General features: G+C 54.6%; 1 protein-coding gene across 1 annotated transcript in view; it reads right to left on the bottom strand.

The window, feature by feature from the left end:
• Positions 1 to 27,042, bottom strand: part of CACNA1E (calcium voltage-gated channel subunit alpha1 E) — a 264,347-nt gene that overhangs the window by 62,109 nt on the left and 175,196 nt on the right. The window contains exons 14-24 of the mRNA XM_075936805.1: positions 25,922 to 26,034; positions 25,197 to 25,309; positions 24,950 to 25,081; positions 24,502 to 24,574; positions 23,890 to 24,007; positions 23,283 to 23,350; positions 17,630 to 17,727; positions 9,460 to 10,071; positions 7,436 to 7,725; positions 4,568 to 4,724; positions 1,212 to 1,341 (exon numbers count right to left, since the gene is read on the bottom strand). Coding sequence (XP_075792920.1) covers positions 1,212 to 1,341; positions 4,568 to 4,724; positions 7,436 to 7,725; positions 9,460 to 10,071; positions 17,630 to 17,727; positions 23,283 to 23,350; positions 23,890 to 24,007; positions 24,502 to 24,574; positions 24,950 to 25,081; positions 25,197 to 25,309; positions 25,922 to 26,034 — 1,904 coding nt within the window. The remainder of the gene's footprint in view (positions 1 to 1,211; positions 1,342 to 4,567; positions 4,725 to 7,435; positions 7,726 to 9,459; positions 10,072 to 17,629; positions 17,728 to 23,282; positions 23,351 to 23,889; positions 24,008 to 24,501; positions 24,575 to 24,949; positions 25,082 to 25,196; positions 25,310 to 25,921; positions 26,035 to 27,042) is intronic.

Below are 27,042 nucleotides of genomic sequence, written 5' to 3' on the forward strand. Positions count from 1 at the left end.
CGCCGCTGGCTCAGTTCCAGCTCGGGTGCTACCCCCCGTGGCAGGAGGGAGGCGAGTGGTTTCAGGCAGGCTCTCCGAGAAGGGCAGCCCTGGGCACGACAGCCGTGCAAAGTGGGTAGAGAGGACTGTGGCTGGTTTGCACTTTCATCCCCAGCTCAGTGCACTCGGGCTGGTTACGTGCAGGTGAGCCCAGGTCTCCAGGGACTGACCCCCGACCTGACACCCCCATGACATTTCCACTAAGTAACTCCTTGTGGCTGCCAACACACCAGGACCAACTGTGTTGCATTCGGCAACCAAGCCTGAAATTCAGTTTCCCGGGGCAAACCCGCACAACCCCCTTTTCCTCGCCTGCCGGGTGATGTTGTGCTGAGACCCACATTGGCTCTGTCCTGCGCCCTTCCTTTCCTGGGAGCCACCAGACCTTCGCCCACGTTGTTTTTGGGGCCACTTGGCTGCTCGCTCCCTGGCTCAGTCTCCTTCCCTGAACCTGGATGTCGCCCTGTCAAACGCAGCCTATGTCTTTGCTGCAGAGAAACGGGGCCGGAAAGCCACGGGCACTTGCCTTCCTGCTGAACCTCCCACTGGAGGCAAGGCCCTGCACTTTCACTACAAGGTCAGTCACAGATGAGGGTACAGCACCAACCTCACCCTGCTACGTCGGGGGGAAACCACAGGCGCTTTGTCTGCCCCAGGATTTCACAGCGGGATAACAATCTCACATCTGACTGCATAGAACCCTACCTTGACATCGGAGAAGTACCACCCCTGTGCCTTAGCCGCCCTGTATCTTCTGGGCTGACACCATCTCCTCTGCCCTTCCTCACACTGGGTACCCAGCTGCACCTTTCCCTCCCAGCTGACTCTCTTTCTCCCCCGCCCTGCCTATTCCTACACTTCAGACCTGCCTCCCATGCCTAACGGCACGCTGAGGAGTGCCGGGGTTTGGACCGGCAACGTGTGCGTCTGGTGGTTCCGACACGCTGCAGCCTGAATTTGAAGCTGCGGCAGGACTAAGGGTGTCCCGTGGAGGTGCGTGTGCAGTAGCAAAGAGGGTGTGGGGGAATATATCCCAGCATGCCCTCTGCTGCCACTCTGCAAAGGAGCAAGGCAAGTTAGCAAGTACAACTGCTCTTCCGCCTCTCCCCACTGTGGTCCATGCGCAGCTGATAGATGGGGGCGGGGAGAGCAGTAAGAAAGTGAGCAATCACTTTGTTCCTGTCCGAGTTGGTCAGGACAGGGTCCTCTGCGGCCAGGGCGATGCTGCTAGCGGCAATCACCAGGAGGATGCACATCTCGAAGTAGCGCAGGTTCACGATGTAGTGGCAGGCCCGCCGCACCCTGCAGGAGAAACAGGTCAGAGCAATCACGAGCCAGGTGTCTACAATACCCAGCCTTCAGAAGAGGCGACACACCACGCTGCACTAAACGGCATGCCACGCTGCACTAAACGCCACGCCACACGCTGCACTAAACGCCACGCCACACGCTGCACTAAACGCCACGCCACACACTGCACTAAACGCCACGCCACACGCTGCACTAAACAGCACGCCACACACTGCACTAAACACCATGCCACACGCTGCACTAAACGCCATGCCACGCTGCACTAAACGCCACGCCACACGCTGCACTAAACGCCACGCCACACGCTGCACTAAACGGCACACCACACACTGCACTAAACGCCACGCCACACGTTGCACTAAACGCCACGCCACACGCTGCACTAAACGCCACGCCACACACTGCACTAAACGCCACGCCACACACTGCACTAAACGCCACGCCACACGCTGCACTAAACGCCACGCCACACGCTGCACTAAACTCCATGCCACATGCTGCACTAAACGCCACGCCACACGCTGCACTAAACGCCACGCCACACGCTGCACTAAATGCCACGCCACACGCTGCACTAAACGCCACGCCACACGCTGCACTAAACGCCACGCCACACGCTGCACTATACGGCACGCCACACGCTGCACTATACGGCACGCCACACACTGCAATAAATGCCACGCCACGCTGCACTAAATGCCATGCCACACGCTGCCCTAAACGGCATGCCACACGCTGCACTAAACGCCACGCCACACGCTGCACTATACAGCACGCCACACGCTGCACTATACAGCACGCCACACGCTGCACTATACAGCACGCCACACGCTGCACTAAACGCCACGCCACGCTGCACTAAATGGCACACCACACACTGCACTAAACGCCATGCCACGCTGCACTAAACACCACGCCACACGCTGCACTATACTGCACGCCACACACTGCAATAAACGCCATGCCACGCTGCACTAAACGCCATGCCACACGCTGCACTAAACACCACGCCACACGCTGCACTAAACGCCACGCCACACGCTGCACTATACGGCACGCCACACGCTGCACTATACGGCACGCCACACACTGCACTAAACACCACGCCACGCTGCACTAAACGCCATGCCACACGCTGCACTAAACGCCACGCCACACGCTGCACTATACAGCACGCCACACGCTGCACTATACAGCACGCCACACGCTGCACTATACAGCACGCCACACGCTGCACTAAACGCCACGCCACGCTGCACTAAATGGCACACCACACACTGCACTAAACGCCATGCCACGCTGCACTAAACACCACGCCACACGCTGCACTATACTGCACGCCACACACTGCAATAAACGCCACGCCACGCTGCACTAAACGCCATGCCACACGCTGCACTAAACACCACGCCACACGCTGCACTATACGGCACTCCACACGCTGCACTAAACGCCACGCCACACGCTGCACTATACGGCACGCCACACACTGCACTAAACACCACGCCACGCTGCACTAAACGCCACGCCACACGCTGCACTAAACGCCACGCCACACGCTGCACTAAACGCCACGCCACACGCTGCACTAAACGCCACGCCACACGCTGCACTAAACGCCACGCCACGCACTGCACTAAACGCCACGCCACACTAAACGCCATGCCACACGCTGCACTAAACGCCACGCCACGCGCTGCACTAAATGGCATGCCATGCGCTGCACTAAACGACACGCCACACGCTGCACTAAACGGCACACCACACACTGCACTAAACCCCATGCCACACACTGCACTAAACTCCATGCCACGCTGCACTAAACGGCACACCACACACTGCACTAAACGCCATGCCACACGCCGCACTAAACGCCACGCCACACGCTGCAATGAATGACACACTAAGTGGCACCCACACTGCACTAAATGGCATGCCACGCTGCACTAAACGGGTTGCCATGCTGCATTAAACGGGACGCCACACACTGCACTAAGCGGCAGCTCACACAGCACTAAACGGCACGCCATGCTGCAACAAACGGCACACAACATTTCATTAAACGCCATGCCACACTGTACTAAACAGCACGCCACACACTGCACTAAGCGGCAGCTCACACAGCACTAAACGGCACGCCATGCTGCAACAAACGGCACACAACATTTCATTAAACGCCATGCCACACTGTACTAAACAGCACGCCACACACTGCACTAAGCGGCAGCTCACACTGCACTAACTGTCATGCCACTCTGCTTTAACCAGCACACCACTGTGCATTAAACGTCACGTCACACTGCACTAAATGGCACGTCACACTGCACTAAACAGCACGCCACGCTGCACTAAACGGCACGCCACACTGCACTAAACAGCACGCCACGCTGCACTAAACGGCACGCCACACTGCACTAAATGGCACGCCACGCCGCACTAAACAGCACGTCACACTGCACTAAACGGCACGCCGCACTAAACAGCACGCCATGCTGCACTAAACGGCACGCCACGCTGCACTAAACAGCACGCCACGCTGCACTAAACGGCACGCCACACTGCACTAAACGGCACGCCACACTGCACTAAACGGCACGCCACACTGCACTAAACGGCACGTCACACTGCACTAAACGGCATGTCACACTGCACTAAACGGCACGTCACGCTGCAACGAACGGCACGCAACATTTCATCAAACGCCACGCCTCGCTGCACCACACTGTGGCTGGCTGGGTGGCTCAGCCAAGCACCAGCCTTAGGAAATGCCAGTTTTGTGGTTGCCCTTCCTGGGCAGCCTTCCTTTGTCCCCCTGCGTGTGGAACAAGACAGGAGGCCCGTGGAGGGAGACAATACAATGGAAGATGCCAATGCACATGCCCGGGGGGCAACTGAAAGCCCTGAAGCCAGGCAGTGTAGGAGCTGGGCATCTGGAGTCACAAGGAGCCCAGGCTCCTGCAGGAGCCGAGCTCTACCTCTGTGGTGCTGCAGCCAGCTTGGGCCAGTCCTGTTCCCACCCCCTGGAGCTGAGGAAGCAGCAGCAAATATGGGAAGCTGGTGGGGTGTAAGTAGGGGCCCCAATGCTGGCTCAGGCTTCCCCTGCTCCTCTAGGTACCCAAGTGGCTGCCGGTAAAAGCCTGCCAGGCCCTGCCCCATTAAATCCTTCCCCTTCTCCAGGGCCCAGTTACTTCGGTCTAAAGGCCAACGAATATCTCACGGGTTTGTCGTGCTGAAGATGAACATGGAGCTGTGAGGCACCATGGCTTTGCCCGACCTGGAGCTTTTCTCCTTCTTCCGTTTCTTCTCCTTTGCCTCAACCTCTTTGGCCTCTGCCTCCTTTAAGGGGCTGGCTTCTCCATCCGTCTTGTTGCTAACTGCAAAAGAAACCAACCCCCTTTACTGACCCATCAGGCTAACAGCAGCATGGCTCTGCACCCTGGATGAAAGTCTGGGAGATTTTCCTAGGAGATGGGCTGGTCACATCCCCACCGCCTCTGAGCTTTGGGTTATCCACATGGAACTGGTACTGGCTGATGGAATACACGGTCCCTGCCTTGTGCAAGAGCTTGCAAGAAAGTACAGGTTGAACCTCTCTAGTCTGGCTCCCTTGGGACCTGACCAGTGTCAAACCAGACAATTTGCCAACCCATGGGAGGTCAATCTTGTCTAGCAGTATTTCCAACAGTTCCACTGCTTACTGGGCTCTTAGAAGACATTTGGGGGTAAATTAGAACAAAATAACAGCACAGACCACAGAGCCAGGACTGGTGGCTGCAAACAAACTTTATGGGGCCGCAGGAAACTTGTCCACACCCATAATAAGCAGACATCCCGCTACCTAAAATCATGCCAGACCATGGATGTTGCCAGACTGGCGAGTGTCCAACTAGAGAGGTTCAACCTGTATTGCACCCTGCGTCGGTTGTAAAACTTCCTGTGCCTCAGGCGTTGTTTTGTGCTGCCGTGTGAGTGGCACCACCCACAGAACCACGCACAAGACTCAGCTGCCTCAGAATGTCATTTCTCCACGGTGAGGAGGAATGGGAACGGCAAGACTGCTCTTTTACATTCCCATGTCCACGTTCTGCCGTTAGCGGGAGAGATGAAAAGGAAAGGACAGACACGGGCTGTCAAGCAGAGACACAGACAAAGGGCTTTAACGAGGCACTTTTTGTGGTGCTGTTTAATTAATAACACACTTTCAAATCTCTCACTTAGAAGGTGAGGGGAAATGTTCCTCTGGTTTTTATAGGGTTTGATTGACAAGCAATCAGAGGGGGATGGGTTTGCTGGAGATGAAGTTAAATTTAGTGTTTGGCATAGGCCCTGGCAATCGGGACGGAGACGGAAGGGCGGGAGGGAGACGGGAAGGGAGACAGGGAAAGAGGGAGGCAAGATGGAGGTGAGAAAGAAGGAAGGAGAGCAAAGGGAGAGGAGGAGGGGAAAGCAGTCCTATGAGTGACTGGGGAGGAAATGAAAGCGACAGCGGGACGGAGCAACGGAGAGGGAGAAAAAGACAAGGCCCAGCACGGGAGACAGAGGCTGCAGAGAGTGTGCAACGAACAGCCACTGTACGACTGTGAGACACACCCGCACGGGGCAAGCGTCCAGGCCAGGATCAGGGCCTGAGCTGCACGTTTAGGCACAGCACTGGCCCAGGGGGAGATGCTCTGTTTTACCCCACGGCTGGAGGGTTTGCCCTGGGCCATGCGCATCAGGATGTTCTGCCTGGCTGACACAGGCCTGGCTTTTTCTCCAGCACTGCTCTCGCGGGGAGGAGTTTCCCGGTGGCCTCGAGGCGAGGCCGAGAGACTCCGCCTGCATGTCCCTAGATAACGGAAAGAAGGCTTTGCCCACCCTGGGGATCTGCCCTGGCTACTACCTGCAGTGCAGCTGCACTAATGCAAACCCCTGGTGCAGCAAGAAAAAGTCACCGTCCACTCCAGGGCCACGTTTCTTCTGCTGCTTATCTGTGTCTGTGCCAGCAGTGCTGAGGCCCCAGTGTGCTAGGCACTGTACAAACACAGCCCCTCCAGGAAAAGCCACTGAACTAGGCTGGGGATGGGGCTTCACATACCAACAGGGCGAACAACGGGAGGGTAGCAAGCGTCAGGCTAGTTCCAGAAGGGTTTTTTTAGGGAGGATGTTCAGTTCGGAGGGGAATCTGCTAAGCGGCCAAGCACGGGAATGGGGTGGAGGACGGAGCAGGGAAGAAGGTGTAAGAAAGGCAGCTGTGGAGTGAAGCTCAAGTGAGGAGACACATCCACGCCAGCGCTGAGCACGCCAGAAACAGCTGTGGCGCGGGCAGCAGGACGTATGATCCCAGCTGCGCTTCTCTCCCAGCGCACTAGCTCGAGGGGTGCTAACGCTGGTGCGTCTTCAAGCGGGAGCAGTCACCCCCTGGCTCCAGCGCAGACACACCCGGCCAAGGAGGCAGGGCGGGAGCAGGCAGCAGGGCAGGGGAAGGCGGAGAACGGGTCTGAGCCTTTTGACTGGAACAACTAAAGGTCTCTGCTTTGGCCGCTCCTGCCCCCAACAGCGGGAGTCTCTGGCTGGCTGCTCTCTGCAGTTTTCCCCCCAGGCCACAGTGGAGTGGAAGGGGTGAATGTCGGCCTGTCTCAAAGGGGAGGTTCAAGCAGGGATGAACCGCCCTGGATCAAGCCATAGCTTAAAGCATTTTCGGCTGTCTGGGCGCTGGCTCCTCATGGCTGAGCTCCTCAGTGGAGACGTGGCCGGGCCACGAAGCAATCGATGAGACTCTGGCCAATCAGAGCTGTGAGTGCCATTATCCCGAGGGGCGGCCGGCTCACCACCCAGCCCCCCAGGCACAGAAAACCCCTGGCTTTCCACGTGTGACAGCGACAGTGGGGGGTGGGCCAGAGCATCGGTCCAACGTGCCACATGGGACACGGGGCCGTGGCTACGAATTCAGGGTTGGTGGGACAATGGGGTGGGGCTGGAGAGTGGACAGGGCTGACGATGCTCGGGGGGAGGGGGTCCTCTGGGGAAGCCACAGTGTTCCAAGCAGCGCCGTGGGTCACGGCAGAGGAGAGAGAGGCAAAGAGCAAAAGAGACAGGTCCTCACTCTGTACCACAGCGGAGTCTTGGACATCGATCATGATGGTGGTGCTCTCAGTGGCTTTCTCCGTGTGGGCCGTGACCGAGGACAGCTCAGGCTCGCTCCGGCTGACGGCTCTGCTCATCTCCAGCTGCATGCTGCCCAGCAGGGCTTGGTCACTGGTGTCCAGGACGCTGCAGTCCTGCTCCGCCAAGCTCTCGTTCTTCTCCGGGCTGAGCTCCTGGGGGGCTCTGAGGGGGCTCGTTTCCTTCATGGCCCCAGCAAAGGCAGCGTCCCCGGCCGGGATGTCACTGGTCCTACAGGGAAAGCAGGAAGGGAAGTGGCGAGAGAGGACAGATGGGGAGAGGTGGATGGGGGACAGGGAAGAGAAGGGAAGACAGAAGGGAGCAGGGAGAGCAAATGGAGACGAGGGAAAGGGTCAGCGAGAACAGAGGGAGAAATGAGGTGGATGAAACGGGGAGGAAGAGAAAGAAACGAGCCCGGGTTGCTTTCTTGCCACATTACAAAGGCTCCAGGAATAAGAGCCGCACGCAACGCCCTGCCCGGAGCGCAACCCCCCGATTTGCCAGCCATTGGACAGTCTGCCGGAAGTTTCTGTGTGCTTTGCTCAGCCTCTGCGAAGCACCCAGGTTTCCCCTGCTCCGTTAAAAGGGATTCCCTGCATTGCCTTGGCTGGGGGGGGTCCGTGGCACGCCTGGAAGGAATGACTAGTATGATCATATTCATTTGTCTCGTGTGCACTGAACTTTTCTCAGCACGCTCCTTGGGCTACAGCGACACCTGCTGGTGAGGGCAGAAATAATCATAACCGTTCCGCGCTTTACACCCCACTGCTGGGCTACGTCTACACTGGCACCCTTTTCCGGAAATGCTTAAAACGGAAAAACATTGGCAGGATGCTTTTCTGGAAAAGCACTTTTTCCGGAAAAGCGTCCATGGCCAATGTAGACACACTTTTCCGGAAAAAAGCCCCGATCGTCATTTTCGCGATCGCGGCTTTTTTGCAGAAAAGACTACTGGGCTGTCTACACTGGCCCTTTTCTGGAACAGTTTTCCGGAAAAAGGACTTTTGCCCGAACGGGAGCAGCATAGTTTTTCCGGAAAAACACTGACAATTTTACGGTAGATCGTCAGTGCTTTTCCGGAAAAGCAAGCAGCCAGTGTAGACAGCTGGCAAGTTATTCCGGAAAAGTGGCTGCTTTTCCGGAATAAGTGGCCCAGTGTAGACACAACCCTGGAGTCTCCTTTGGCCAGAGGCAAGGACTCCCCTGTGTCCCTCCTGCCTCTAGGGAAGACCAGAAAAGCAGGGATTGCATTGAGCCACTTAGGGAGGAGGGCTGGGAAAAACGAGTGGACCTTTTCTGCTTTTGCTGAGCCTGGGGAGAGAAATGAGCTCCCAGTGGGATTTCCAGGGGACCCCGGAGAGCGCAGCTGGGACCAGCGGGATCAGCTGTTGTGTTTGATTAGATTAATGGGCGTAGCATGAACATTACATGTCACTTTGGACCTCGTAGGGAGATGGCAGAGGGGTCCCACTAAATCAGAAGCCATGAGGTTTGCTGTCCCCGATTCCCATCTGAAAATCTTCCTCTTATGCCAGAAAGCCCCAGGCCTGGTCAGAGCTTTCCCAGCGTGGGCGGAGGCAGGGAGACTTCGCAGGGAAATGAGGAGTGCAGACCAAACCAGTGCCGGGTTTCAGCGCCAGCAGGGGGCGCTGTTCCCCGTGACGCCTCGCGGAAAGGTCACCATTGCACCTGTTGGGAGCATCACTCCCTGTCTAGGCGAGGGTGCTACTGCTGGGCGCAAGGGGTGGACTGGGGAAAGAGGAGAAGCAGAGCGAAAATGGCCCGCAGGAGGCTGGTTGCCGGACAGGTGGAAGGGCTCCTGGGGACGCAGAGCCATCGAGAGCCGGGCCCGGCCGCACTGCTGGGTTTGATACAGCCTCCGGTTCCCAACCCCCACCCCGGTGACAGGCTGGCTGTCTCTCCGCTGCGGCTCATAGCCGTCAGTCAGGGAGGGGCGCCCTTTACCTGTCCTGCTCCTCGCCCGCCAGCGGCTCCTCCTGAATCACGTCCGCCTTCTCCCCTTCCTTTCTAGCCTGCTCTCCATCCGTGGGATTGACTTCCTCCAGGCCCACCTCTTGGCTGGCTGACCTGCTCTCCAGCGCCCCCGCCGCCTCCTTCCCCTCCGTCCTCATTCGCCGGTGTCGGCTGCGCCGCTGGCTCTGCCGCAGCCGGGCTCTGTCCTCCATCCCTGCCCCGCCCCCTCTGCCTGCCCCCTCCGGCTCAGTCCCATCGCAGTTCCCGTGGCATGATTTCTGATGCCACTGCTCCCTGTCTCTCTTAGCCCGAGGGGAGGGTGTTTTCTGGTCCTCTTTGGCGCTTGGGCATGCGTTGGTGTCTGCGGTGGGTTGCTCCAGGCCTTCCCCCGGTGGCTGCTCTGCCCTGCCCCCCTGGTCCTCTTCACTCTTCTCCCCGGCGTTTTCCCCGGGCTTTTTCCTCCGGAATATGCTGGCGTGAGGGTTGATCAGGGGAGGGGCATCCTTGTTGAGGCCTTCCTGGCTGGACATCTGCATGTGCCTGCGGAGCTGACTGGTGCGCTGCTCCCACACCGACATGTGATGGCGCCGCCTCCTGTCCCTCCTGGGGAAGGAAAACAAAGGGCTTCAGGCCACCTCTGCACTGCCCAAAACCCAAGATCCCGCCCCCAGACCCACAGCGTGTGCGCCTGAGCCGAGACAGACCCACCCTTGTTCCTCAGGCAGGCGCTTGCACCAAGGTACCGGGTGTGCGCCGTGCTGCCTCTCTGGCTTGGGGAGGGAGCATGTTGCGCCCACTCGGCACCGGTGCCAACGCCGACACAAGAGGCAGGGCTGTGGGAAATCCGGCCCAATGGATGGGAGAGCTCAGCCATGCAGACACACAGGCCCTGGGACAAAACCATCAAGAGACAAACCCCACCGAGGGGTAGGCCCATACACTCATGCATGTGTGAGCCTCCATCTGCAAACACAAGACCATACATTTAGACACACAAGGGAACACGGTTGTGCATGGCCCCCTCCCCCCTACACAAATACATGAACACTTGGCCCCCTGGGGCCCGTGTGTGTGGAATAAAAGACACAAAAATATGCATGTTGCAATTGCAGATCTACCAAGGTAAACGTGTCGGTACGTACAACTCGCTTCATGCGCAAATACACATGGCTACATACACATGTAAGCAAGAACCAGAGGAGGCTACATACATGCAAGACCCTGGGCAGACATGCACAGACGTTAGCGAGCAGCCTGCTGGGTTCATCTTGAGAATGCAACGCATCCGCCAACAGGGGCGGGGCTGTTTGGGTCATGCTGCGCAGGGTGACGGTGGTGGTTGACGTTGATGGTTCACTGCTGTTCCCGACCTAGTCCTAGCCAGGCCCTCGGGACAGAGTAGAACTAAGATCTGGCTGGTGGATTCCCCCCGGGGGATTTCTCCCACTTCGGGATGAGATGAGAGAAATCTGGCTAGTTGCATCTGAATCCAGAGGTCGGGGGCGCCCCGTTCAGAACTGGATTTGTCTTAGGCTGTGTCTACACTAGAGACCTTACAGGGGCACGGCTGTAATGCTGCGGATACCGCCACACTCGAGTAGCCATGTGGCGGTATCCGCAGCATTGCTCGGGGTTCCTGTGGGTTGTCAGAGCGGCTCTGAGCACTCAGACTGACCCTGCTGACGTCCAGCTCTGCACAGATAACGGGAGGTGTCACGCTCTCGTTTTCGGTCCTTCCAGCACCAAGTCAGGACTCCCCTCAGCTCCCACCGGGGAAGAAGGTTTATTTGACTGGACTGGCGCACTTGGCTGGGTTTCAGGTCTCTATGGAGAACACCGTGCTGCCAATAGCCAATTCGAACAGTGGCCAGATAGGTGATTAGGATTATGGTTTGTCTATTAAAAGTCCCTTTCCATAGATGTTCCTCACAGATCACAGCAGAGCCAGGTGGCTTGTGATGGATTAAATATCAGTCATCCTAGTAAGAGGGTTCAAAAAAGAACTAGAGTAAATTCACGGAGGTCAGGTCCCTCAGTGGCAGGATGGTCAGAGACGGCAGCCTGTTTGCCAGACACTGGGAATGGGTGATGGGAGGGGATCATGTGATGACCCCCCGAGCTGGCATTGGCCACTGTCAGAAGACAGGACACTGGGCTGAAAGGCCATTGGTCTGACCCAGAAGGGCCGTTCTCGAGTTCTTTTCATTCCAAGACAGACTGAGTCAAGTGGTTTTTGCTGCAAGGTTTTCTTCTTGTATTTCCTAAGGAGTGGCAATCAGGTCTGGACTAAAATGGATTCTGTCGCTGGCAGCAGGACAGCAGCTGGAGGGACGAAAGCAGCACCGTCTCTGGCTGACTGTCAGCCTGTTTGGCTAAACGAGGGGCTAGGAGAGCTGTAATTCAGCCAGTGCCCCTTGAGAGGATAAGTCTAGCCTAGGAATTCTGGGCCTCTAGTGGCTAACAGGATAAGGACCTGCCTTGTGGAGCACAGGGTGTGAGACTCCTCCAAGGGAGTATCCCAGGATCCAGCTCAGAAAACCAGCTTTTACTGTGGCCTGTCTCCAGCCAAGGGAAGGCCACAGGAAGAGGGCATCCCAAGGCAGGGCTGGGGTCATTTGGAATCCCCAAGTTTTCTTGACCCCCCTTTGAGTCTGGCTTGCTGCTGTGTGGGGCAGTTACTGGTAAGTCTTCCAGGTGGCTGGCCGGCCTCCAACAAAGGCTGAAGGGCGGATGTCCGTGTTGGTTCTTTTAGAGCCACATCCTCCCCCCCAGGCAGAGGCCAGGAGAGGAAAGGAGAGCAGCATCTGCGGGAATCAATCGAGGGTTTCTAACGGGATGTGCCTTTGCCGCTTTGCAAAGCCTAGTCCGGTGGTTCCATTCTTCCCTGGTGAAGAGGCTAGTGCTGGGGGGTTGCTCACCTACGCTCGCACACGGGACTCGGGGTTGTTACCCCTCCTCTCCTGTGTGGCTGTAAAGGCAGTGGGAGAGGCTGAGGGCTCCACTGTTGTACGACTGACAGAGACAGGGGTCTCGGGCATCAGACCTGGGCTGCACAGTCTCCTCGCTGACTCAGCGAGAAACAGGGGGTTGGGTGAGAGTCCAGCCAGAGACCGGTGACGTAGGCCGCTCAGGGAAAGGACGCCAGATATAAGGTCTGCCTTGCTCATGGAACTGCAGCTCTCCCACTCTGGAAGACCGGCGTCGCGTTATCCTGTCTGCTTCTGGCTGACAAGCTGGCGAACTTTCACCTCGGACGTGACCTGTATCCCGGCGAGCTAGATCCGCCACCTTCCCCTGGGGCTGTCGCAATGTGGACGACCTGAGGCTCCCTCCCGAAGCCAGCTGGGCCGTGCCTGTTCTGCACCCTCTGCATGAGCCGTCACTTCCCGGCGGGGTGGAAAAGGGGCTGATTTCAGGGCTCTGCTGTGCCCTGTGTTGGGGGGACTGTAGCCCTGGACACCCCCCACAGACAGACAGACAGATAGACAGACAGTGCTGCGGTGACCAGCTGAGCTCAGCTTTTACTCACAGTCTTTCCATCCTGAGGGAGGGCATTCCGAGCGGAGGGCTCTCACCTCCCGTCCTTGCCTCTCTCCTGGCCTGACAGAGCACGAATCTCTTGGGCCACAGGGGGTAGTAACATCTGTCTGCCTGCTTGGCCTAGCGCCTTGGTAGGAGAGGATCCAGGCTAAATTCTGGCTAAGGAGTCGTCCTTCGGGAAGGGGGGTTGTGCACTCAGAGAATGGGCTGATGGGTGCGTTTTAAGGGATCGAATAAAACCTTTAAAATATCCCACGTATGCACACAAGCAGATGTCAAAGGACAGACATCCCCGCACGGCACACGGACACGCCAAAAAACACACACACGGGCAAGCACACACACACGGCACAGACCCATGCGCCGGCACACACAGCTAAACAGACCCCAGCTCACATGTATCCACACACACGTACAGTGCTAACATACACAAGCACACACAGACACGAGCAAACGGAGACACAAAAGAGCACACTTAGTTGAGACACCCACACGCACACACTAACAGAGGCAGGAGTACACATGAATCAGATGCCCAGAGGAGTAGACATAGGCTGCGAAATAGGTAGGTGCCTAAGTTTAGCACACAGAAAAACACACGTAGCCACATACGCACATCGCCACGCACAACACACAACCATATGGCACACATACAGTTGACTGCTGCGCGGCTCCCACATCGACATGTGGTGTCTCCTCCTTCTGTCCCTTCTGGGAAAGAAAAATGAACCGGTTGAGTCCACCTCACCCCTGAAGGGTGACTCACACCCACAAGCGGAGACCCACACACACTTCCCCGCACACGCATAACGTGATTTCAGGCACCGCTCACTAGCATGTGCACACAGGGAATTGCGCAGCATGTGCATGTATATGTGCAAATGGAAAAGAGTTCATCGCATCCCCTCAAACTTCTACATCAACAAATCCTTTTGCAAACCATTTCATCCATCCACACACACACACACACAGGCAGATTTATACCTAGCTACGCACACACTGATACAGGCATGCATTTCAAAGCTGTTGGGCTGTCAACACCATGGGGGTCTATAACACTATATATATCCAGACACATGCACTCACGGATCCTTAAATATACAGCTCCTGATTCTCACTGACACTAAGAACCCTTTGCTCTGCCTTGACTGGGTGAAGGAGTCTTAAAGAGAGCTACGGAGATTCATGCCCATACACAGAGGCTATGTCTAGACTGCAGGCCTTTTTCAGAAGAAGTTTTTTTCAGAAGAGATCTTCCGAAAAACCTCTTCCGAAAGAGAGCATCCACGCTGCACAAAGTGCATCGAAAAAGCTGAATGGACGCTCTCTCGCATGTAAGCTGTGATTGCTATGAATGAAGCGATCACCAGGGCACTGTGCTTTTTCCTCTTTCCTCTTCTTCTGAAAGAACTCCCTCTTCCCCGTCCACACACGCCTTTTTCCGGAAGAGCGCTTTCGCAAAAAGGCTTCTTCCTCATAGAATGAGGATTACCAATGCCGGAAAAACCCCTCTGTTCTTTCGAAGGCCTTGCAGAAGAATGCGGTTGCAGTGTGGATGTCACTCAAGTTTTGTCAGAAAAACGGCCGTTTTTCTGACAAAACTCTGTAGTGTAGACATAGCCTTACAGTGTGCATACTGTCACATGTACATACCTGCCAGCTAGACTATGTGCCTGAAACACATGCACATGTATGTACATGTATGTACACATTTTGCCCACCCACATACAGATCATACATCCCGTGTATACACATGACATACGCAAAGATACAGCCACAGACTGCACCCACGCCCGAACTTGGTATCCATCCCAGGGTACGTCTAGACTACACCTCTCTTTCGACAGAGAGATGTAAATTAGGCACATCGAAATTGCTAATGAAGCAGGGATTTAAATATCCCGCGCTTCATTAGCATAAACATGGCCGCCGCTTTTTTTCGACACGGAGCTTTTTTGAAGAAAACACGGCAGTCTAGACGGGGATCTGTCGAAAAATAAACCCTTTTTCGACAGATCCTGTAAACCGAGGAATACAGAATCTGTCGAAAAAGGGTTTATTTTTCAATAGATCCCCATCTAGACTGCCGGGGTTTTTTCGAAAAAGCTCCGTGTCAAAAAAAAGTGGCAGTCACGGTTATGCTAATGAAGCACAGGATATTTAAATCCCTGCTTCATTAGCAATTTCGACATGCCTAATCTACATTTCTCTGTCGACAGAGAGGTGTAGTCTAGACACAGCCCCAAGTACATATACACAGGACCTGCCTGGAACCAAATGCATGCAGATAACTGTGTAACTATACATGCCTCACCAGGGATAAGCATGCTAGTCCTCTTTGTATACCTCAGACAAAGATACACAGACATGCACAGAAGTGGTCATGGGGTTCATAAAGGCATGCCTGCCCACATGGCGACTTCATGGCTAAAATGCACATGTGCAAATGTCAGTACATGTGTATGTGGTTATACGCCAGAACAAATGCAGATGGAAAAGTCCCATGCTAATGTGACCATGCCTACACACAATGGCAAAAGGCTAAACATGCGCAAGTGCCATTCCTGCAAACCCATCTGCACATTAAACACTGACATACCAGACCACACACCCAAAACCAACCGGCACTGACACCACACACGTTACACACAAACCCACCCACACTGTAGGAACTTGCCCACAACACACACAAATCCTTTTGCGTGGAAGGCACCCATGCAAACTCACCCACGCAGTAGACATTCACGCAAATCTGTTTCATACGGTAGGCATCCATATCCCATTCATTCAAATCTACCTTCACAGAAGACTCACTCTCTACCCACATAGTACAAATCCACCATTGTCCGCACATGCCGGCACACACATCCACTTACTTCCAAAAGGTCACTCACTTCCCCGCATCCTTTTACCATTCAGTAATCTCCTCTTCAGCTCTGTTTACATTCTACTTTAATTCCCACCATTCCTACCACTGGCTCACCAGCTCGAGCAACCATGGAAGTACTAGGAAGACAGGCCACAAACAGCTACCTAGAGCTCTGGACAAATTAAAGTTCACTGATCATTGTTAGTGCTGGACAGCCTTTGAGCATGAAACTTATTCCATTTTTTTAGCATGTCCTCCCAATTGGCCCATATCTGTCCATTCCCTAGCCTTCTGCTACAGCCTTAATCCCTTTATTTCTTAAAATGCATCATTCACACGGCACATCTAGCAGCCAGCTTCCCACTCATTCCCCGACAGCAGCTCTGGAGAGCATATATCACAGCAGTCTGACTATGCGGCCTCTCCCAAAACCATCTCCCAATATAGCTCCTGCCTCCTTCACAGAAGAGTCACACGGGCTGTTCCTTCGCTAGGGAATGGGCAGTTCTTACAGGCTCTCTCCCAACTACAAGCAAGACAGGCCTGAAATCCAGCAAATGAGCCTGTTCTGACAATCTCAGCCCAATGCTGCAGACCCAAGAAGTTCAGATAGTTTGATGCTTTCTGGAGAAGCAGATGAAGTCAGATGCTTCTCTGCACCTTCACGGGAGAGCTGGTCAGAGGACATCCTCTCTGTTTCGCAGAGGATGCCAGAATTTGGCTTTGTTCAGAATGAGAATGAAACCTAAACATTTCAGAATCCTCCAAAGAAGGAACATTCCAAAAAGATTCCCTTTTGCATCAAAAGATTTGTGTGTGTGTGTGTGGGGGGGGGGTCAAAACATTCCATTTAGATTTCATTTTAGAATGCAGAATACCAAGTGCAAACATTTGAAATGCAAAATCGTTTCAAAACAAAACACGGAAATGCCCTGTCCCCCGAGTGACACAATTGGAGGTTTCAACCTCAGCAGCGCATTTTCTTGCTTTTAATCTCCCTGAAACAAAATGTCAGCAACATTGAGACGATTTCGCAAAGGGTTTCGATTTCTATGGAACTGCTTTTTCCGATGGGAAATAGTTCCGTCAGGCTTCTTCTGACCAGCTCTAATCCAGAAGCTCCCTCTATAAATCCCCTGGTTTTTTCCCATAATGAAGTCACTGATGGCTCGGCGCCACCTACTTCTGCTACAATGGAATCGTTAGTGGGAACTCCTCTAATGGAGGAGTCAACAGGGCTCCTTCCTCTTCCTCCTCCAGGGGGGACTGTTGAGTTTTTTCTTCATCAGAGGACTCGGTACAGGCCTCCTGCTGAGGGTGTGGGTCTCTGACCTCGCACTCTTAGCACATTCAGAGTGAAAGCTTTCCCTAGCGCTGCTCTATAAAGGCGTGAGATTGGGGAGTGTAGGACAACAAGCGCAACCAGAAACCAGCACTATCTGTTGATGTAGCTACCACCTTGAAGATGCAAAGACCTCCCACAATTAACAACAGAGCTGGTCCCTTTCTATTAGTCTGATCTGATTGTGCTGCTTCAACACCATCAACGAACAATGCCCTGACCATGCACGAGAGCAACACCCGTGTGTCGCCTGTACCCGAGATGTGCATGAATATAGGCACATGCCTTGCATTGTGGCTACCCCTTGCATATACCCCCCTTCTTTTCATGACATGGGTGGCTATCACTATAAGGAGCTTGGGGACAGGCAAAGGTGATGGCTGACAGGGTACAGGTGGCGTGCAACTCACTCAAGAGCAGGCATGTTTGGAGCAGACATCGGGCTGACTTCCTTGGCTTTCTGCAGCGCGTGCTTTTGGTTAAAAGCCTCCTCTTCCTCCTGCTCATCCTGGATGTCAAACAAAAGGGCCCATTACACGGCAGCACCGGGGAGTTTACACCCAGGCGGACTTTGCAGGGTGGTTGTGTGCAAGCCAAGCCTGGTGCAGCCAGCGCTGAGACGAGTTTCTGAATTGCCCAGGGTGGGTTTTCTGTTCACAAAACCCAGTCAAAGCTGACATGGCTTCTGCACTGAGCCCGGTGCTTTCTAGGGGTGTATCAGTTCCATGGCAGTGCTCCGTCCTCGGGCACTTGCCATAGCAGGACGTGCCATTAGCCGGCCCCGCCTGCCATTCTTACTCCCACCGTCGCTAATACGGGATGTGTGGTAGGGATACAAAATCCCAGAGTGCCCCTGACTCATGGCGACCAGAACGGAAAGGCCAGGACCCAGGCTGCCTTCGGCGCTGCAGCAGAGAGGAGAGGGCAGCATATGGCAGCGTCTCCTTCCCTCCCAGAGGCATGTGAAGGGAAAAGGCTGCCCGGAGGAGAATGGGACACTCCCTGCACCTCCCGGACCCAAGCACTGCCAGCATGGGACCAGAAAGGGGCACATGCCGGCCCCAAACCAAGCACGTGGGGAGACAGAAGGGTGCACATAAGGCTGAATTTGGGAGACGGTCGGCCTCAGGAGGTGCATGGGGAAGACTGGTGCCCCCCCGGAGCACAGGGGGAGGAGCTGAGGAGAAGGGAGCTCACCCTGCCCACACAGATTATAGAGATTAGACATGCACAGGCACACAATGCGGGAGTGGGGGGGGCATGTGAGTGCCATGGGGGGTGGGGCAGGCACAGAGGGCAGGGGGAGCGCAAGAGATATGTGTGTGTGTGTGTGTGTGTGTGTGTGTGTGTGTGTGTGAGCGTGGCGCGACCGTGCAGTGCAGGGTCAGTGTGTGCGTGCATGGGTGTGGTGCACAAGGATGGGGGGCACGTTTTCGTGCTAATGTCTGACTATAGAATCATAGAATCATAGGACTGGAAGGGACCTCCAGAGGTCATCAAGTCCAGCCCCCGCCTTCAAGGCAGGACCAAGCTCCGTCTACACCATCCCTGACAGATGTCTATCTAACCTGTTCTTAAATATCTCCAGAGAGGGAGATTCCACCACCTCTCTTGGCAATTTATTCCAATATTTGACCACCCTATAGTTAGGAATTTTTTCCTAATGTCCAATCTAAACCTCCCCTGCTGCACTTTAAGCCCATTACTCCTTGTCCTGTCCTCAGAAACCAAGAGGAACAAATTTTCTCCTTCCTCCTTGTGTGACACCCTTTTAGATATTTGAAAACCGCTATCATGTCCCCCCTTAATCTTCTTTTTTCCAAACTAAACAAGCCCAGTTCATGAAGCCTGGCTTCATAGGTCATGTTCTCTAAACCTTTAATCATTCTTGTCGCTCTTCTCTGTACCCTTTCCAATTTCTCCACACCTTTCTTGAAATGTGGCGCCCAGAACTGGACACAGTACTCCAGCTGAGGCCTAACTAGTGCAGAGTAGAGCGGCAGAATGACTTCACGAGTTTTGCTTACAACACACCTGTTGATACAACCTAGAATCATATTTGCTTTTTTTGCAACAGCATCACACTGTTGACTCATATTCAACTTGTGGTCCACTATGACCCCTAGATCCCTTTCCGCCATGCTCCTTCCTAGACAGTCGCTTCCCATCTTGTATGTATGGAACTGATTGTTCCTTCCTAAGTGGAGCACTTTGCATTTCTCTTTATTAAACCTCATCCTGTTTACCTCTGACCATTTCTCTAACTTGCTAAGGTCATTTTGAATTATGTCCCTATCCTCCAAAGAAGTCGCAACCCCACCCAGTTTGGTATCATCTGCAAACTTAATAAGCGTACTCTCTGTCCCAATATCTACATCATTGATGAAGATATTGAACAGTACGGGTCCCAAAACAGACCCTTGAGGAACTCCACTTGTTATCCCACTTTCCACTTGTTATCCCCTTTCCTGGGGCAGTTCTGAGCCTCCTCCTGGGTCACTTCTGTGTGCCCCACTGAATGTTAATAGATTCTCCCTAAGATTGCAGAGGAGAGTGTCACCGTTTGGGGCTGGGATAGAGGATATTCAGGAGCTTACCTGTATCTGTGGGTGCCCCATATGACCCCTGTATCTTGCCCTGACTTCTGACCCCCCACCCCCTTTTTTCTACATTCCTGCTTCTTGTCCCTGCTTCTCTTGGCCCAGCTGACTCCCTCTCTGGACCCACCCTGAGAAAGGAGGGGTTGAGGTGAGGCAAAGATGGGACGTGCCCTCTCGGCTCTGCCTGCTCTGCCTGCAGGCCTATTCCAAGCCCATGGAAGTCAACGGGAGTCTGTCCATGAACGTCCCTGGGCTTTGGCTCTGGCCCTCGGAGCAGCAGCCAGAGAAAAGGGACAGTCAAGGCGGGAAGAGGGGGGATCAGTCACCTGCTGCCCCGTCCCAGTATCTGCACACTGGGGCCTAGTGGCAGGGGGCAGCTGTGCTCGTTAAAATCCAGCTGCGGCCACCGCTGGCATTGGCCAGGCCTGGACTCCCAGCCAAAGCGGGTCCTGTCCCCAGCTGCAGTGTCCGTGTTGGGCAGCCGTGGCGTTTAGGTTTCGCTCTCCCTGTCTGAGTGGGAGGCCGGGGTCCATTCACGGCCCCACACGGGACCGTATCGCCCCGATGAGCGGGGCTGAGTTCCCACAGCAAGAAATGTCCCGTCCAGGCGGCCCTCGTCACAACCCAGCCCACGCGTTACTTCCTTGGCGCGGCCCAGAGCCCAGGATGTGAGGAGCTGGAGGTCAAAGAGAAAGCCTTGAATCCAATCTCTCGGGCACGTCCCTCCCCGCTTTGGCCGCGTACGCTGTCCTCAAAGCCGCGGAGCCGCACCAGTCTCCCCCCTTTGAAGCTTGTGAGGCAGTGACAATAGAGAGGGGGCGGCAGTCTCCCTGCATGAGTCACCCTCCCGTCCCTATCGCACTCCCCTGGAAACGCCGTCCCCTCACCCGGCACTGTGAGGAGCGGCGCATTTGGCCCCCCGGAGGGAAGTCCGACAACACCCGGAATTATTCTGCTCCATGTTACTCGGCTCAGACAAATCCGGTTTACACCAGGGCTGGAGGCTACTCATGGAGCCTTGAGGCCATTCGAACAGACCGGCCACAGAAGACAGGGGCAGCCCAGAGCCCCTGAGCTTTGGGACCTCAGAGTAACCATGGCCCTGGCGGTTCCTACAACCACGCTGCACTCCAGATGGCTTCCCAGCCAGCAGGGCGCTGACGTCTAGCCTGGCCTTGTCCCAGGCGGCCAGTGTTAGCGCCTGATGAATGCAGCGGTGCCAGATAGGTGCCTGGGGAGAGCGTTTTAGAATTCTTCGCACTTTCTCTTTTCAGCGTGCTGGCGCAGCGGGGAAAGCCAGTTGGGGCAGCCCGGCGCGCCACTCCGGCAAGGAGGAACTGGCCGGCTGGGGCGCCTGTCTGCAGGAGGCGGTGGCGTGCTCTCAGCTGGGCTCCCAGGGCTTCCGCCAGGCTGCTGCGCTAAGCAGCAGGCAGGCAGGAAAGTTAAAGGGGCTGGATGGGGCACATTCCCCCACTGGTCCAGGACTGGCCCAGCCCCAAGCCTCTCTCCCAGGACACCATCTGGGGAGGGCATGGGGAGCTGAAGCCCCTCCTTGCCCCCCAACCCTGACTCCCTCCCCCTCCACACACCCTTAACCTCTTAGCCCATTCTCACACCCCACAACCCTGACTCCTGCTCCCCCCACACACCTGGCCCCCTGCCCTGAACCCTGAACATTCCCAAACTCCTGCCCTGACACCTGCATTCTCCCACATCCCCACCTCCTGCCCTCAGCCCCTTCACCCCCACCCCCACCACGAACCTCAGCCCTGAGCCCTCCACCTTGCACTAAAATATCTTAGAGGTACTGTTGTATCGCAACCTCCCCTGGGGAGGGGGTGTGTGTGTGTGTGTGTGTGTGTGTGTGTGTGTGTGTGTGTGTGTGTGTGTGTGTGTGTGTGTGTGTGTGTGTGTGCATGCGATGCATCATACCTGTAAGAAATTTAAGTTACTTTCACCTCTGCCTGGGAGACGGCCTAAACGGAAGTGGAGAGATTATGGCCCTGATTCAGGAAAGCACGTAAGCACATGCTTTAGTTTAAGCATGGATTGAGCAAAATTCAGACCAAAGTTAGGGGTCTATTGCCAGAGTGGGCAGGTGAGGTTCTGCGGTCTGGGATGTGCAGCAGGTCAGACTAGATGGCCTGGCCTTAAAGTCAATGGCTGTGTCTAGACTGGCAAGTTTTTCCAGAAAATCAGCAGCTTTTCCGGAAAAACTTGCCAGCTGTCTACACTGGCCGCTTGAATTTCCGGAAAAGCACTGACGATCTCCTGTAAAATCATCAGTGCTTTTCCGGAAAAACTATGCTGCTCCCGTTTGGGCAAAAGTCTTTTTCCGAAAGACTTTTGCGCAAAAGGGCCAGTGTAGACAGCATCGTACTGTTTTCTGCAAAAAAGCCCTGATTGTGAAAAAGGTGATTGGGGCTTTTTTGTGGAAAACCGCGTCTAGATTGGCCACGGACACTTTTCCGCAAAAAGTGCTTTTCCGGAAAAGCATCCTGCCAATCTAGACGCGCTTTTCCGAAAATGCTTTTAACGGAAAACGTTTCAGTTAAAAGCATTTTCGGAAATTCATGCCAGTGTAGATGTAGCCCGTGTGTGAGTGCATTCTGGTATACAGATGGACTTTAGCACATGCTTTCCTGAATCGGGGCCGACGTGCCTTGGAAGCTATTTCAGAATAAGATAGGGTGGGAATTTGAAGTGCAATACTTGGTGCAGAATAGCTAGCCCAGGCAATTTCCCCTTGTAGACAAGGCCCACATCAGTGGTAGACCCAGGATTAGAAATCAAGCGTTCATCTCCCACCTCAGCCCAAAAGCCACGCCATCTTGCTCAAGGCAGGCGGGGCCTTGATACCCTTGCAGAGGTTCAACTCCTGTCTAAGCCCCGAGGAGCAATGCGTTTGCTGGTCAGTCTCATCCCCGTTTGTCCCCATTACAAAGGCATCGCCCTGTCAGAGAGACAGTGGTCGCTGCTGCATGCCCGCCTCTTCCTGCGTGAGACAGGAGTGAGCTGCCCGGGCAGAGCTCTGAGGGAGACCCAGGCTAGATGCACAGGTGTGAGGACAGAGGCGCACTGAGGAGTGGACAGAGGCCAGCAGAGGCGACTGAGGAGAGGGCACCCAGGGTGAGGGTGGGGCACACACTCTCTGCTGCCAGCACCAGCCCTGGCCCCATTGGTCTCCTGCTGTCCAGCCCATCCCACCCACACGCTGGGGGGCACATGGCCCCTCGTGCACGTCGCCCCTGGAGACAAGGCTCAGTGCAGAGTTACTAGCCCTCCTTCCCCCTAAGCCCTCACTGTCCTTGCACATTTACAGCTAGAGAAGGGGTTTTCCAGGGGGCCATGACATGGATTCCTGGGCCATGTGGGATGGACCCTGCGTGGGGTCCTGGTGGACGGTCCGAAGGAGGCGCGAGGGGTGCTGAGGTGCAGGGGTGAGGGCATTAGCATCCCTTACCTTGGTCAGCTCCTGCGCGTTGGCTAGGTTGTCCACGGCGATGGCCAAGAACACGTTCAGCAGGGTGTCTGAGGGGGCGCGTTAAGAGTCCACGCGCCATGTGATAACGGCCTGAGCTGCCGCTGGCAGAAAAAACACAGAGAAATCCCCCCCTGCCCTTGACCCAGAGGAGTGTGCCAGCTTCCGGGAGAGGAACCAGCACCTAGGAAAGGACCAGGCCGCCAAGAGGCCCTACGGCACTGCAGGGATAAATCCTCTACGTTTTTAAAAGCAGACGGAGTCTGGGTTTGGAGGAGTGTGAGAGGAGAGGATGCTCTAGCATGCTCCCCCCTATCCCGCCAAGGAAACAGGAATGCAGGGTGTCAGGCATATAACTTTTTCCTCCATGTCTGAGGGGTGACTGGGACCAGGCCCCTACCCTGGGATTTGCGGGGGGGAGGGCCTAGCTGTAGCACCAGGCTCTGCCCCCCTGCCACACGAGACATGGGAAGGAACTCTGGGAGAGAAGAGAGCATTGAATCTCTGAGAAGCAGCAGGAGGTGTTACCCTCTCACAGAGAGACGGGGCAGAGGCAGCTCTCATGCCACCACAGCAACGAGGCGGATACAGTTTCCAAACAAGGTAAGGATGATGAAGTAGATGGAGGACCACATGCCTGAGCGGACGCCGCCCTGGGAGCGAATCCCGTTGTACATCACCTCGTTCCAGTCCTCGCCTGTCAGGATCTGGACAAACACACCGGTGGCACCGTCACCCACAGGGCTGATCCTACCCAATTAGCAGCCCCGGGTGACCACCCAGCTCGCCCATAGGGTTGCCAGATGGCTTAATAAAAAAATACCGGACAAAAATTTCTTAAGCAAAAAGAAAAAGAAAAAGAAAAGGGTCGGGGAGGATTTGGGAGGTCGGGGCTGAAATGTGGTCACGGCTGGCCCCTAAGACCAGCTCCCCAGGCTATTATTGGATGTAGAGCCCACCTGTTCTCGTATGGCGGCCCTGTCTCTGGCTGCCCCACAGACACGTTACATGGGGGAGAAGGGATCTGTTGTGTAGTGAGGAGCTGCATGGAGAATCAGGCCTTACGTATCTAGATCGTTTGGTTGCAAAGACAACTTCAGAGTGTGAACTGCCGCAGGATCTTGGCTCAGAAATTGAGCAAGAGGGTATGGCCTGTGCGGAAGAAAATTTCAGCGGCCTCATTTTTTAACCAGGCCCGTACCTGAAACACTGTCATGATGGCTGCAGGGAAAGTGTCGAAGTTTGCAGAAGGAGTCCCATCCATGAAATTAAATCTGAAAGTGAACCAAAGGGAAATGGACAAGCCGGAATAGAGAAATGGAGCCAAATCACTGGTTTCTGTCCTTTTAGGTCTGCTGCTCCTACAGTCGCCTATCCCATCCAGTCCCCATTTCCCTGGACTTTCACTTCCTCTTTGTCCCCGTTTCACCTCTCTTAGGAGACAGGTAAGGCTCCCTGGGACACTTGTGCAGGAATCCAAATGGACCTTATGCCCTTGAAGGAACTGATCGAAGGTCCCTCAGAAAAAGGGACATTATTGGTAACCTGGTGTGAGCGGGTGGGTCAGGGACTTCCTTGAAAGGCTGGGAGATGATATTACACCCTGTAAACACATGGACTCCATTTTCCCTGCCCTTTGATGCCCTTACCTGCCTCCAAAGAGCTGCATTCCCAGCAGAGCGAAGACGACAATGAAGAGGAAAAGGAGGAAGAGCAGGCTGATGATCGACTTCATGGAACTCATCAGAGAGACCACCAAATTCCGCAGGGACGCCCAATACCTGGGACACACAGACGTTACTGTAGGGCTAGCCGCAGGACAAGGGGAATCTGGATCCGGGACGGCAGCCAGGAGAGAGCCATGGGAGGAGCCAACGCATGGTCCTCTTGACTTACTTTGTTACTTTAAATATTCTCAGAAGCCGAAGGGCTCGTAAGACGCTGATCCCGAAAGAGGTTCCTGGCCTGAAGATAGCCCAGACCACCTCAAAGATGCTTCCCACTGTGACCTGGGGGATCGGAAACACAGACAAGAATGGAGCCAGTGTACAGAGCACAGTCCTTAGAGCAATGTTTCGTCAACTTTTTAAGACCAAGAAACACCAAACAAGAATATTTTATAAGGAACACAAAGGATTTTTTGTTGAGAAAAAAAAGGGCCGGGGGAAAGTTCTTGAGCAAAAGAGAAAAAAAGGGTCGGGGGGGAAGTTATTGAGCAAAAAATAAATAAATAAAAAGGTTGCTTGCCCCTTTAAGGGCGGCCATTTTTAACTCTGTTGCTTTCCGCGGCACACCTCTGACTGCCTCGCAGCACACCGGTGTGCCATGGAACACAGTTTAAGAAACACTGCATTAGAGAGTCAAGGACCAAAGTAAACACAAGTTGTGCAAACCCTATGCAATCGGAAGCTGGGAGTCTGGCTCTCAGTATTGCTGGCACGGATTATGATGCTTGCTTTATCACTTACGTATGGCACACCCACACACCCATGCCCACACCCCCCCACAGCCCTCTGGAAGTACTGTCCTCTTCCTCCACCTCTCTTTAAGCCATCCTGCATCCCCCTTCCTGACCTTTCTTCTGCCCTCCATCACGTGCCATGGTTTCACGTGCGGCTTACCCCACAGTCAAAGAAGTTGAAAGAGGAATGAAAGTACAGGCGCGGTCCCATCCCATACATCTTTAAGGACATCTCCAGGAGGAAGAGGCCAAGGAAGAGGAACTCTGCATAGTCTGAAAGAGGGAAATCCAGGTACTTTAGCTCCACATTTGCTTCTCCTGATCTATGCTTAGAACACAGTGCAAAGAGCTGATACCGTGACCCCTGCCTGGGGTGCCAGCAGACACTTCAACACTCCAGGACCAACCGCTTGGTTGAAAGGAATAACTCCCTTAGCTGGTTGCAGCAGTAGGTTGTTATCCATGACAGACTTTCTCTGTGTGTGATGCTAATACTAGATTTTATGGGACTTTGTACAAAAACAAGCAAAATCTCTAATCAGTCCTCGCTAAATCACTCAGTCTAAGCTAGGAGACAGGACAGCCAGGTGGAGTGTGTGTGTGGGGGGGGGGGGGGGGGGAGAGAGGATCAGGTCCTTTTCACTGATTCCCCAGAGAAAGAATATGAAATTGGATGCTTCTCTCTGGAGATCTAGGGCAGTTGGGTGTCACTAACTGATGGGCAGAGTATGGATCAAGGTGCTTGCCTTCATGAATCAAAGGTCAACTGCACCCCCAAACTAAGTTTTCAAAGCGAGTGTTATTGGGGAGAGTGTCACGGAAGAAGGGGTGCACTAATTTACACGGCTTCCCTTCTGCAGTGGAACGCAACAAATGAGGAACTTCTCCAAGAGGATGTCTACACTACAGAGACGATCAAAACTGCCGGCACCTATCTTCCAGGATTCAAATGAGTGGGTCTAGTTCAGACAGCTAATTGGAAGTGAGAGGGATGCTCCGGTCGATGCCGGTAACCCTGCTTTCATGAGGAGTAAGGGAAGTTGAAGGGAGAGTGCTCTTCCTTTGACTTCCTGCAATGTAGACAGCGCCAAAAGTCAAGTTAAGCTACTTCGACTTCAGCTGCGCAATTAACATAGTGGAAATTGCGGCGCTTCACTCAACTTTGTTCCATAGAGTAGACATCCCCCAAATGACACTGCCGGGGAACTTTCATAGCTCTGATGTAACTATTCCACAGCTGGAATGTGACCGGGACATTCGGTCACCCGCTGTACGCCTGTG

The sequence above is a fragment of the Pelodiscus sinensis genome, chromosome 9 (genome assembly GCF_049634645.1).
Source record: "Pelodiscus sinensis isolate JC-2024 chromosome 9, ASM4963464v1, whole genome shotgun sequence".
NCBI lineage: Eukaryota > Metazoa > Chordata > Testudines > Trionychidae > Pelodiscus > Pelodiscus sinensis.